The sequence below is a fragment of the Oncorhynchus mykiss genome, chromosome 13, assembly GCF_013265735.2.
Source record: "Oncorhynchus mykiss isolate Arlee chromosome 13, USDA_OmykA_1.1, whole genome shotgun sequence".
Classification (NCBI taxonomy): Eukaryota; Metazoa; Chordata; class Actinopteri; order Salmoniformes; family Salmonidae; genus Oncorhynchus; species Oncorhynchus mykiss.
Window position 1 is genome coordinate 58649521 of NC_048577.1, and position 13682 is coordinate 58663202.

The following is a 13682-nucleotide window of genomic DNA, read 5'->3' on the forward strand; positions in this document are numbered from 1 at the left end:
TTAATAATATTTTTACTTCCCCATATATTTGTTAAATGTAAATATTATTTTGCATTTTTTATTGAAAGTAAACTAACAAGCTTTTCATTATTGACAAAATTAAAGGCAACATGTGACATTAAATATCTGATTTAATTAATTAATTAAAGTTGTTGATTAACCAATTAATCTGCACAAATTTCCTAATTATATGTAAAAAAAGAAAAATAAAATAAAAGATTTTTACCGTGCCACATGAAATCTTCTTAACAATGTTTGTTGGTGATAGAAATTCTGGAATTTCTCGGAAATGCTCCCCTTTCATCAGGTCATTTAAGCTTTTCCCAACTCCATCTTTTCCGTAAAAGGCCTGAATTTTTGCAGTTGCCACCTTGACTAATTCTTCATTTTTGTTGTCATTTTCATCTGACATGATATCCAGGTGAGATTTTAAATCATTTTCCCATTCCTAAAACAAAAATAATCATGTGTGAATTGCATTTAGAATATTCAATTTTTACTAACCATTGATTAGTAATTTATGTATTACTCTTTCACACAGCAATTTGGTAAGAATGACCTGTTAGCCTACTAATGGAAAACGTAGCACACCCCCCCCCCCCCCCCCCCCCCCCCCCATAGATAGTACTCGTTTGTGCTCTTAGTGCCACTGACAACACATAAACAGCTTAAACTTCCCTATTTCAATTGATATTTCGCTAAGCCCCTCCCCAAATTGTTAAGCAACCAATTGGAGCGCTCCAGTGGATAGCAACTGTTCCTAACTAAGCTTGAATCTGACCAGCCTCCAGCAAGGTCTTAAATGCATAGTCAATTATTGCAATGGCAAAAACTGAGCATTTTCATTAAAAAAGTAATAGTTTAAATAATTGAACAATGCACAAGGGGGGGGGGGGGGGGGGGGTTAATGAAGGGTCAATTGAAAGTAAAGGTTTTGGAATCAATTAAGAATAACATCAATGGTCATAGTTTTAGAGACATTGATTACATTACAATAGATAAAGCTACCTCTTTTGAAATGAATTCAATTTCTGCCTCGTAACTGTAGTTAGTCATGTTGGCCTCCACTTGGATCATGACTGAGGTACACGCGCTGATGTTTGCACCATTGGGCAGAAAATTCTGCTCACCCAAGATGGCATTTATCAAAGAGCTCTTACCAGCTCCTGTCTTCCCAAATATTCCAACTAAGACTTTGTTTTTAACACCTGTCCTTAACTTTGTCATTTTACCCCTGTAAAAAAGTACAAAACATGATCAAATGTCATTCTTTCAAGAAATTGTACGTACAATGTGAAACACTTTGAGTTTTGTTTTTTAGTTGCGACTAGTGACCTGGCTGTGATTGTGCCAAAGGTTAGCTGTATGATTTTTTTATTTTATGGTCCATATTTAAGTAATGCAATGTCCACATTAAGTTAGTAAATCAGACAACTTGTGCTTTCAAGAGTCAGTCGGTAAACATTATTTTATATGGGATGGATGCGATTGTCATGACGTGATGGCAGCGTATTCATTTATTCAAATTACACATATTTTACATTTTTGTGAGTGCTTACTTGAGGTAGTCAATGAATTCCTTCTTGGGAAGAGTTTTGAGTTTGTCAAGGACTTGTGTCACACACGTCTCTGCTGCCTCCATGGCTTGTCTCTCTGTGTTATTACATACAATGAACATGAATGAGTATGAATGTCTAGATATTTTGGCCGATTAACTAAAGCAAAACAATCTATCCGGTTTTGTAATAAAGGAGTAACTTTGGAAGTACTTACCGAATTTAGAGGTTGGTTGTGTAGGTTTGGAGAAACACAGTTGCTTTGGTGGTGTACTGGTTGAAGGGAAGGTAGGAGGATGTTTTATTTTGCCTGAGAAAAAACATAAATCGTTACTGTAATATTTATTTTTATACGATTAAGCTCCAAAACCTTGTTTATTCTTTAAGAATGGTGCTGGCATAAATAGAGGAAATATATGATTAAATGAGCAGGGTACATAATGCCATTTTTATTTACAAAACAAAATAATCTGTACCTTGTGGACTAATGCTGGGAGCTGCCGCCTTACACAATGGAACGTTGCAAGATAAAGGAAAGTAAATACATATTGTTTTAAATAAAACCATCATATAGCTATCATCCTTAATTTACACTAAGAGTACATACATGTTTTAAGGGTAAGCATTCTTTATGCTTTTATACTGCATTATACTTTACAAAGCAAAGGTCTGTAAGTGTCTGCCCGGTATGCTGAGAGACTTGGTTCACAACTCAATGCATACCTGGTCCAAGGAAGCCCATGCCATTGTGGAGGATGTTTGAACTTGGCTGCCAGTTGCTGTCCCATCATTTTCTAACTCCTTTTGTATCGCCTGTCATCAATAAATAAAGTAGTATAAAGTGCATTTAAACCCCTTTGAACTATTTATAATTAAGCAATAAGGCCCGAGAAGGTGTGGTATATAGCCAAAATAATGGCTGTTCTTACGCACGATAAAACGCAAACGCCTGAATACAGCCCGAAGCAGTGGTATATTGGCCATATACCAAAAAAAAAACTATGTGCCTTATTGCTGTTATAAACTGGTTACCAATGTAATTAGAGCAGTAAAAACAAATGTTTGTCTTACACGTTGTATACGGTCTGATATAGACTGTAGAACTGTTTGGCCATAATGACCATTGTTATGTTTGGAGGAAAAAGGGGGAGGCTTGCAAGCCGAAGAACACCATCCCAACCGTGAAGCACGGGGGTGGCATGTTGTGGGGGTGCTTTGCTGCAGGAGCGACTGGTGCACTTCACAAAATAGATGACATCATGAGGAATTAAAATGATGTGGATATATTGAAGCAACATCTCAAGACATCAGTCATGAAGTTAAAGCTTGGTCACAAATGGGTCTTCCAAATGGACAATGATCCCAAGCATACTTGCAAAGTTGTGGCAAAATGGCTTAAGGACAACAAAGTCATCACAATGCCCTGTTCTCAATCCTATAGAAAATTTGTGGGCAGAACTGAAAAAGTGTGTGCGAGCAAGGAGGCCTACACACCTGACTCAGTTACACCAAAAGGAATGAGGCAAAATTCACCCAACTTATTGTGGGAAGCTTGTGGAAGGCTACCCAAAATATTTGACCCAAGTTAAAAACTTTAAAGGCAATGCTACCAAATACTAATTGAGTATATGTAAACTTCTTCCCCTCTGGGAATGTGTTGAAAGAAATAAAAGCTGAAATAAATCATTCTCTTACCTATTATTCTGAGATTTCACATTCTTAAAATAAAGTGGTGATCCTAACAGAACTAAGGCAGGGACTTTTTACTTGGATAAAATTTCAGGAATTGTGAAAAACTGAGTTTAAATGTGTTTGGATAATGTGTTTGTAAACTTCCGACTTCAACTGTACAGTTCATTCGGAAAGCAGTCAGCACTCTTGACTTTTTTCAAATTTTGTTACGTTACAGCCTTATTCTAAAATGTATTAAATGATTTATTTTCCTCACCAATCTACACACAGTACCCCATAATGACAAAGCAAAAACAGTTTTTTAGAAATGTTTGCTAATTTAGAAAACATATTAAACTTAAATATCACATTTACATATGTTTTCAGACCCTTCACTCAGTACTTTGTTGAAGCACTTTTGGCAGTGATTACAGCCACGAGTCTTCTTGGGTATGATGTTAAAAGCTTGGCACACCTGTATTTCAAGAGTTTCTCCCATTGTTCTCTGCAGATCCTCTCAAGCGCTGTCAGGTTGGATGGGGAGCGTCGCTGCACAGCTATTTTCATGTATCTCCAGAGATATTCGATCAGGTGCAAGTCCGGGCTCTGGCTGGGCCACTCAAGGACATTCAGAGACTTGTCCTGATGCCACTCCTGCGTTGTCTTGGCAGTGTGCTTAGGGTCGTTGTCCTGTTGGAAGGTGAACATTCACCCCAGTCTAAGTTCCTGAGCGCTCCAAAGCAGGTTTTCATCAAGGATCTCTGTGTACTTTGCTGCGTTCATCTTTCCCTCGTTCCTGACTAGTCTACCAGTCCCTGCCACTGAAAAACATCCCCACAGCATGTTGCTGCCACCACTATGCCTCACCTTCGGGATGGTGCCAAGTTTCCTCCAGACATGACACTTCGCATTCAGGCTTAAGAGTTCAATCTTGGTTTCATCAGACAAGATAATCTTTGTTTCTCATGGACTGAGAGTTCTTTAGGTGGCTTTCGGCAAACTCCAAGCTGGCTGTCATGTGCCTTTTACTGAGGAGTGGCTTCTGTCTGGCCACTCTACCATAAAGACCTGATGGTGGAGTGCTGCAGAGATGGCTCTCCTTCTGGAAGATTCTCCCATCTCTACACAAGAATTCTGGAGCTCTGTCAGAGTGACCATCGGGTTCTTGGTCACCTCCCCGACCAAGGTCCTTGTCCCCCGATTGCTCAGTTTGGCCAGTCGGCCAGCTCTAGGAAGAGTCTTGGTAGTTCCAAACTTCTTCTATTTAACAATAATGGAGGACACTGTGTTTTCCAATGTTGCAGATTCTTTTTGTATCCTTCCCCAGATACACAATCCTCTCTCTGAGCTCTACGGAAAATTCCTTCGACCTCATGGCTTGGTTTTTCCTCTGATATGCACTGTCAACTGTGGGACCTTATATCAACAGGTGTGTGCCTTTGCAAATCATGTCCAATCAATTGAATTTACCACAGGTGGACTCCAATCAAGTTGTAGAAACATCTCAAGGATGATCAATGGAAAAAGGATGCACCTGAGCTCAATTTCGAGTCTCATAGCAAAGGGTCTGAACACTTATACAGTGGGGCAAAAAAGTATTTAGTCAGCCACCAATTGTGCAAGTTCTCCCACTTAAAAAGATGAGAGAGGCCTGTAATTTTCATCATAGGTAGACTTCAACTATGACAGACAAAATGAGAAGAAAAAAATCCAGAAAATCACATTGTAGGATTTTTTATGAATTTATTTGCAAATTATGGTGAAAAATAAGTATTTGGTCACCTACAAACAAGCAAGATTTCTGGCTCTCTATAGACCTGTAACTTCTACTTTAAGAGGCTCCTCTGTCCTCCACTCGTTACCTGTAGTAGTGGCACCTGTTTGAACTTGTTATCAGTGTAAAAGACACCTGTCCACAACCTCAAACAGTCACACTCCAAACTCCACTATGGCCAAGACCAAAGAGCTGTCAAAGGACACCAGAAACAAAATTGTAGACCTGCACCAGGCTGGGAAGAGTGGATCTGCAATAGGTAAGCAGCTTGGTTTGAAGAAATCAACTGTGGGAGCAATTATTAGGAAATCGAAGACATACAAGACCAATGATAATCTCCCTCGATCTGGGGCTCCACGCAAGATCTCAACCCGTGGGGTCAAAATGATCAGAAGAACGGTGAGCAAAAATCCCAAAACCACATGGGGGGACCTAGTGAATGACCTGCAGAGAGCTGGGACCAAAGTAACAAAGCCTATCATCAGTAACACACTACGCCGCCAGGGACTCAAATCCTGCAGTGCCAGACGTGTCCCCCTGCTTAAGTCAGTACATGTACAGGCCCGTCTGAAGTTTGCTAGAGAGCATTTTGATGATCCAGAAGAAGATTGGGGGAATGTCATATGGTCAGATGAAACCAAAATATAACTTTTTGGTAAAAACTGAACTCGTCGTGTTTGGAGGACAAAGAATGCTGAGTTGCATCCAAAGAACACCATACCTACTGTGAAGCATGGGGGTGGAAACATCATGCTTTGGGGCTGTTTTTCTGCAAAGGGACCAGGACAACTGATCCGTGTAAAGGAAAGAATGAATGAGGCCATGTATCGTGAGATTTTGAGTGAAAACCTCCTTCCATCAGCAAGGGCATTGAAGATGAAACGTGGCTGGGTCTTTCAGCATGACAATGATCCCAAACACACTGCCCGGGCAACGAAGGAGTGGCTTCGTAAGAAGCATTTCAAGGTCCTGGAGTGGCCTAGCCAGTCTCCAGATCTCAACCCCATAGAAAATCTTTGGAGGGAGTTGAAAGTCCATGTTGCCCAGCAACAGCCCCAAAACATCACTGCTCTAGAGGAGATCTGCATGGAGGAATGGGCCAAAATACCAGCAACAGTGTGTGAAAACCTCGTGAAGACTTTTCTCTCCTTTTGTCTGTCATAGTTGAAGTGTACCTATGATGAAAATTACAGGCCTCTCTCATCTTTTTAAGTGGGAGAACTTGCACAATTGGTGGCTGACTAAATACTTTTTTGCCCCACTGTATATATAAGATATATCTGTTTTTTATTTGTAATACATTTGCAAAACTGTCTAAAAACCTGTTTCCACTTCGTGATTATGGGGTATTGTGTGTAGATTGACGAGGGACATTTGTTTTAATAAAGCTGTAACGTAACAAAATGTCCAAAAAGTCAAAGGGTCTGAATACTTTCCGAAATGCACTTTAAATATGAAATCCTTTCAACAAAGTCATGCAGTACTGCACTTTGTTGAGCAGTTGAGTAAATAAGACATGACAAAGTATTAAGATTTCAGTAATTTTGTGACATAGTTTACAAAAAGCTAAAAAAAAAAATATTTGGTTGATCTATCCCTAAACTATGCCTAAAGTATAGGGCTTTGTGATATGTTCAATATGTGAAAAACAGAAATTGATCAATACGAATCAAATAAAATAGCTTCTTTACATACCTTGTGTTTCTCTTGAAATTTGTACCTTGGACCAAGTTTTGGAATCAAGTTGGCAAAGGCTTTTTCATCTAGGAGCAGGAAACTCTCCTTGTCAATTTCTTCATCTAGATGTCAGGATACAAATGAAGTCGTAAAGAATCAGGACAACTCACAGCACAAGAGAATTATACAATTCAGTGATGAAACAATAAAAGCTCAAAGTGAATCATGTTTCTAAATTAATTTGCCAGTTCATTCCATCCCTGTCTATAAAATATATGTATAAAAACACTTTATAAATATGCTTACCTTTGAATCTGTCAATATACTCACTGAAGTTCCATTCAGTTAATTTGTCTCTGACAAAGTTATCCATTAAACCACATTAGGCTAAAACATAAAATGAGAAAGACATACACATTTACAGTTATTACACTTAAGGTTATGCTTACAATATTTGCTAAGTCTTTTGCAAATGTTACCCACACCTCCTTAAAGAGCAACAGACTGAGCGATGGGACTTGATGGATTTATTGGTTACGTATGGATTACAAAGTAGGCGTGACTTTAACTTATATAAACTTATAACGTATACCATATCTAAAAAACACCAAAGTGTTTCAGCATAGAGGCTTCATCAGGGTATATATCATGGTGGATTTACAAAGAGTAGACCTGGGATAAACTCTTCATTCTGATACCACAGCTAAGCATTTAATGAATAGACCTGGAAAAAACTTATATTTTCTGAGACCACAGCTAAGCACAGGTGTTTATTTAAATACGTGTCTGTCTCCCATGACTTAAACCATGATGAAGGCTTTATGCAGAAAGTGTTTTTGAATGATTCCCCATTCCAGAGTGCCAGTGGCAGTTTTGGGGATATTGTTTTCTCAATGGGTCAGTGTAGTTTCACATTTCACTCTGCTCTCTCCACAAAGGTCACATGCAAACATATTCAGAAAATGACATTATCTAAATTTGCATTGACTTTCCCTTGAGTTTGTTTAATTCATGTCCCGATGGGCAGGCTTGTTCTCTATCTGAATTCAACCTTATTTGGTTGGGTTGACATTGTTTCAAAGCAGTTGTTCTTGGCTACAGCAAATATTACCCTGATGAAGGCTCTGTGTGGAATCGGTGGAGATACTTCTTATGAAAAGAACAGAACACAAGTCACAAAAGTAGGCCTACTTCATTACAATAAAGCTTTGTGTGTAAAATAATAAATATAAAAATAAAGAGCAGAGCAGCAGCAGCCAAGTATGAGTGTAAAAGTGTGTGTGAGTGTGCGTGTATGTGTGAATGTGTGTTTGTGTTGTGTCGGTTTGCGTGTCTGTTATGTGTGTGTGTGCATATGTAGTGTATGTGAATGTGAGTGGGTTTTGTGTGGGAGTGACAATATAGTGTGCGTGAGTGTGTATATATGGTGTGTATTTAAAGTCTAGTGTGTGTGCGTAGTGTCAATGCAAGATAGAGTCAGTGCAGATAGGCAGATGGTATAAATCTGCAAGATCTAATAGGATCTCTATGGTTGTAAAACGACACAGGATGAGACCCAGATGCAGACACAGGAGGCAGATGGTTCGCGTCTCTGATATTTATTAAAATACAAGGGGCGGGCAAGAGGCAAGTTGAGGACAGGCAGAAGATCGTAAACCAGGTCAGAGTCCAAAAGGTACAGAGTGGCAGGCAGGCTCGAGGTCAGGGCAGGCTGAATGGTCTGGCAGGCGGGCTCAGTGTCAGGGCAGGCAGAAAAGGTCGGAACCGGGAGGACTAGAAAAAACAGGAGTACGGAACAACACACTGGTAGGCTTGACGAGACAAGACGGTGGGGTTGGTCGAGACGAGGCACTGAAGATTCGTCTCCAGGTCCTGATTGGCACCTTCTGACTGGCCATTGGACTGGGGGTGAAACCCGGAGGACAGACTGGCCGACAACCCAATGAGGGTGCAGAACGCCTTCCAGAATCAGGATGTGAATTGAGGACCACGATCGAAGACTATGTCGATAGGGCGTCCATGGATTCGAAAGACGTGCTGACCATGATCTGGGCCGTCTCCATGACTGAAGGTAACTTGGGGAGGGGGATGAAATGGGCGGCTTTAGAGAACCTATCCACTGTAAGGATGATGGTGTTGCCATCAGATGGAGGAAGCCCAGTGACAAAGTCCAGGGAGATATGGGACCAGGGGCAATGAGGAACAGGGAGTGGTTGAATGAGGCCAGCCGGAGCTTGCCACGGAGTCTTATTCTGAGCACATACCATGCATGCAGCGACGAAGGCTGAGACGTCAGGAACCAAAAGCGTTGTCGGAGGAAGGCCAGGGTTTGACGGGAGCCAGGATAGCAGGTGAGCTTGGAGCTGGGACAAACATCCGGTTAGCGTTGTGCCTTGTGGACCAGACAACATTGTGCCTCTCGATGCCACAGACAACTGTAACTGCAAGACATGAGGTAGGGAGAATGGTCTCAGAGTCAGAAGGTGTGGCAGCAGAACTATACAGGCGAGAGAGAGCATCAGGCTTCACATTCTTGGACCTTGGGCAGTAGGAGATGGGAAAGTTGAATCTGGTGAATAACAGAGCCCAACGGGTCTGCCTAGAGTTAAGGCGCTTGGCTGTGTGGAGATATTGTAAATTCTTATGGTTGGTCCACACCAAAAATGCATGTTCCGCCCCTTCAAGCCCCCAATCCAACGTCAGAAGGGTCGACCTCAACCACAAACTGAAGGGACGGGTCCGGATGGATGAGGATGGGGGCTGTAGTAAACCGATGCTTAAGGTCCAAAAACGCCCTGTTAACAGCCGGGTTGACCATGTTAATGGCACCTTGGGAGAATCGAGTGCAGAGAGGGGAGAAGCCAGGGTGCTGTAGCCCCAAATTAAGCGACGTTAGAAATGAGCAAATCCCAGGAAAATTTCCGCTGCACTCTGGATGTGGGTTGGGGCCAAATATTTCATGGCCAAATCAACTGAACTCCACTGAAATAAACTCGATATTTGGTTTGACTTTAGGTGATTTGGCCATTAAAAAAGTTTGTTTCTATTGCAGAACAGATTTGTAATGTCTGTAAAACATCACTCAGTCATTCTGCTACTATTTCAAGCTAACCTAATCATGCTGCCACTTACAGTGCCTTGCGAAAGTATTTGGCCCCCTTGAACTTTGCAACCTTTTGCCACATTTCAGGCTTCAAACATAAAGATATAAAACTGTATTTTTTTGTGAAGAATCAACAACAAGTGGGACACAATCATGAAGTGGAACGACATTTATTGGATATTTCAAACTTTTTTAACAAATCAAAAACTGAAAAATTGGGCGTGCAAAATTATTCAGCCCCCTTAAGTTAATACTTTGTAGCGCCACCTTTTGCTGCGATTACAGCTGTAAGTCGCTTGGGGTATGTCTCTATCAGTTTTGCACATCGAGAGACTGACATTTTTTCCCATTCCTCCTTGCAAAACAGCTCGAGCTCAGTGAGGTTGGATGGAGAGCATTTGTGAACAGCAGTTTTCAGTTCTTTCCACAGATTCTCGATTGGATTCAGGTCTGGACTTTGACTTGGCCATTCTAACACCTGGATATGTTTATTTTGAACCATTCCATTGTAGATTTTGCTTTATGTTTTGGATCATTGTCTTGTTGGAAGACAAATCTCCGTCCCAGTCTCAGGTCTTTTGCAGACTCCATCAGGTTTTCTTCCAGAATGGTCCTGTATTTGGCTCCATCCATCTTCCCATCAATTTTAACCATCTTCCCTGTCCCTGCTGAAGAAAGGCCCAAACCATGATGCTGCCACCACCATGTTTGACAGTGGGGATGGTGTGTTCAGCTGTGTTGCTTTTACGCCAAACATAACGTTTTGCATTGTTGCCAAAAAGTTCAATTTTGGTTTCATCTGACCAGAGCACCTTCTTCCACATGTTTGGTGTGTCTCCCAGGTGGCTTGTGGCAAACTTTAAACGACACTTTTTATAGATATCTTTAAGAAATGGCTTTCTTCTTGCCACTCTTCCATAAAGGCCAGATTTGTGCAAAATAAGACTGATTGTTGTCCTATGGACAGAGTCTCCCACCTCAGCTGTAGATCTCTGCAGTTCATCCAGAGTGATCATGGGCCTCTTGGCTGCATCTCTGATCAGTCTTCTCCTTGTATGAGCTGAAAGTTTAGAGGGACGGCCAGGACTTGGTAGATTTGCAGTGGTCTGATACTCCTTCCATTTCAATATTATCGCTTGCACAGTGCTCCTTGGGATGTTTAAAGCTTGGGAAATCTTTTTGTATCCAAATCCGGCTTTAAACTTCTTCACAACAGTATCTCGGACCTGCCTGGTGTGTTCCTTGTTCTTCATGATGCTCTCTGCGCTTTTAACGGACCTGTGAGACTATCACAGTGCAGGTGCATTTATACAGAGACTTGATTACACACAGGTGGATTGTATTTATCATCATTAGTCATTTAGGTCAACATTGGATTATTCAGAGATCCTCACTGAACTTCTGGAGAGAGTTTGCTGCACTGAAAGTAAAGGGGCTGAATAATTTTGCACGCCCAATTTTTCAGTTTTTGATTTGTTAAAAAAGTTTGAAATATCCAATAAATGTCGTTCCACTTCATGATTGTGTCCCACTTCTTGTTGATTCTTCACAAAAAAATACAGTTTTATATCTTTATGTTTGAAGCCTGAAATGTGGCAAAAGGTCGCAAAGTTCAAGGGGGCCGAATACTTTCGCAAGGCACTGTATTTAAAATAAAGGAAAAGGTTTATACTCACATCACATAAAGTTACAAATCTCTTACATTACTCACTTTTCATCATTTGCACTAATGTTAGCATTCAATAATCAGCTTACAAGATATGAATCAAAATCTGAATCCAATTTAACCCTAGCTAAACCCTCATTTAAGATAATTTATTTTAATGGTGCTACTTATTTAAAACAAAAAGATTGTTATACTCACATCACATAAAGTTGCAAATCTCTTCAAAATTACGGATCTTTTTCCTTACCCTGAAAGTAGTCCTAAGCCATTTCAGGCATTTCTAAGCAGTTTCAGAAACCTTTTGCATGAGGAAATTTAAATGACAAAAAAATTGTATTTCCTTTAAATGAGCCCACACTGATCAACTGAGAGTTTACCATGAAATGTGTGGAAAGTTTAAACTAAAATATGCTGATACTTACCACATAAAGGCAAAATTCTACAAATGTATTCTGTGCTATTGACACACCTCTCTACAGCAAACAAACACACTGAACAATGTATGTGGCGTTGGGTAAAGGAGTACAGCAGGATGGGTGTTGCCGTTCTTTGACTTGTTCTGACTAGTTTTCATATTCAAGCTACAAAAAAACACCTCCTTGTGGTAGCCTTTCTTAACCCTAATTTCCCCTCTATAAAATAGAATGACTGTGCTCAGTATATTACTGTGATTGAGCAATAGTGCTTAAACTAATTAAGACATCTTGGTAAGTACATTTTTATTGTTTATTTACCTGTTTCTGTGTGAATGTAATGTGTAAAAGGTTTCTTTCCCCTCTCTCTCTCTCTCTCTCCAGGTTTCCCCTCTCCACTGAGCTCCAATGAGGTAGGGAGAATGGTCTCAGAGTCAGAAGGTGTGGCAGCAGAACTATACAGGCGAGAGAGAGCATCAGGCTTCACATTCTTGGACCTTGGGCAGTAGGAGATGGTAAAGTTGAATCTGGTGAATAACAGAGCCCAACGGGTCTGCCTAGAGTTAAGGCGCTTCGCTGTGTGGAGATATTGTAAATTCTTATGGTTGGTTCACACCAAAAATGTATGTTCCGCCCCTTCAAGCCCCCAATCTAACGTCAGAAGGGTCGACCTCAACCACAAACTGAAGGGACGGGTCCGGATGGATGAGGATGGGGGCTGTAGTAAACCGATGCTTAAGGTCCAAAAACGCCCTGTTAACAGCCGGGTTGACCATGTTAATGGCACCTTGGGAGAATCGAGTGCAGAGAGGGGAGAAGCCAGGGTGCTGTAGCCCCAAATGAAGCGACGGTAGAAATGAGCAAATCCCAGGAAAATTTCCGCTGCACTCTGGATGTGGGTTGGGGCCAAATATTTCATGGCCAAATCAACTGAACTCCACTGAAATAAACTCGATATTTGGTTTGACTTTAGGTGATTTGGCCATTAAAAAAAGTTTGTTTCTATTGCAGAACAGATTTGTAATGTCTGTAAAACATCACTCAGTCATTCTGCTACTATTTCAAGCTAACCTAATCATGCTGCCACTTACAGTGCCTTGCGAAAGTATTCGGCCCCCTTGAACTTTGCGACCTTTTGCCACATTTCAGGCTTCAAACATGAAGATATAAAACTGTATTTTTCTGTGAAGAATCAACAACAAGTGGGACACAATCATGAAGTGGAACGCCATTTATTGGATATTTCAAACTTTTTTAACAAATCAAAAACTGAAAAATTGGGCGTGCAAAATTATTCAGCCCCCTTAAGTTAATACTTTGTAGCGCCACCTTTTGCTGCGATTACAGCTGTAAGTCGCTTGGGGTATGTCTCTATCAGTTTTGCACATCGAGAGACTGAACTTTTTTCCCATTCCTCCTTGCAAAACAGCTCGAGCTCAGTGAGGTTGGATGGAGAACATTTGTGAACAGCAGTTTTCAGTTCTTTCCACAGATTCTCGATTGGATTCAGGTCTGGACTTTGACTTGGCCATTCTAACACCTGGATATGTTTATTTTGAACCATTCCATTGTAGATTTTTCTTTATGTTTTGGATCATTGTCTTGTTGGAAGACAAATCTCCGTCCCAGTCTCAGGTCTTTTGCAGACTCCATCAGGTTTTCTTCCAGAATGGTCCTGTATTTGGCTCCATCCATCTTCCCATCAATTTTAACCATCTTCCCTGTCCCTGCTGAAGAAAAGCAGGCCCAAACCATGATGCTGCCACCACCATGTTTGACAGTGGGGATGGTGTGTTCAGCTGTGTTGCTTTTACGCCAAACA

General features: G+C 40.9%; 1 protein-coding gene across 9 annotated transcripts in view; it reads right to left on the minus strand.

Annotated features, from left to right (window-relative positions):
- LOC110486950 (nuclear GTPase SLIP-GC) overlaps positions 1–13682 on the minus strand; it is a 41085-nt gene that overhangs the window by 24587 nt on the left and 2816 nt on the right. For 5 of the 9 annotated variants that reach the window (XM_036941733.1, XM_036941725.1, XM_036941728.1 and 2 more), the window contains 9 exons: positions 12182–12315; positions 6985–7065; positions 6697–6800; positions 2280–2369; positions 2033–2060; positions 1774–1866; positions 1560–1653; positions 1009–1234; positions 227–448 (listed from right to left, as the gene is read on the minus strand). In XM_036941733.1, the coding sequence (XP_036797628.1) occupies positions 227–448; positions 1009–1234; positions 1560–1653; positions 1774–1866; positions 2033–2060; positions 2280–2369; positions 6697–6800; positions 6985–7051 (924 nt within the window). In that variant the 5' untranslated portion in view covers positions 7052–7065; positions 12182–12315. Of the gene's footprint in view, positions 1–226; positions 449–1008; positions 1235–1559; positions 1654–1773; positions 1867–2032; positions 2061–2279; positions 2370–6696; positions 6801–6984; positions 7066–11645; positions 11746–11869; positions 12123–12181; positions 12358–13682 lie in introns of those variants that run through there. The other 4 variants (XM_036941731.1, XM_036941729.1, XM_036941730.1 and 1 more) reach the window with 4 other exon arrangements.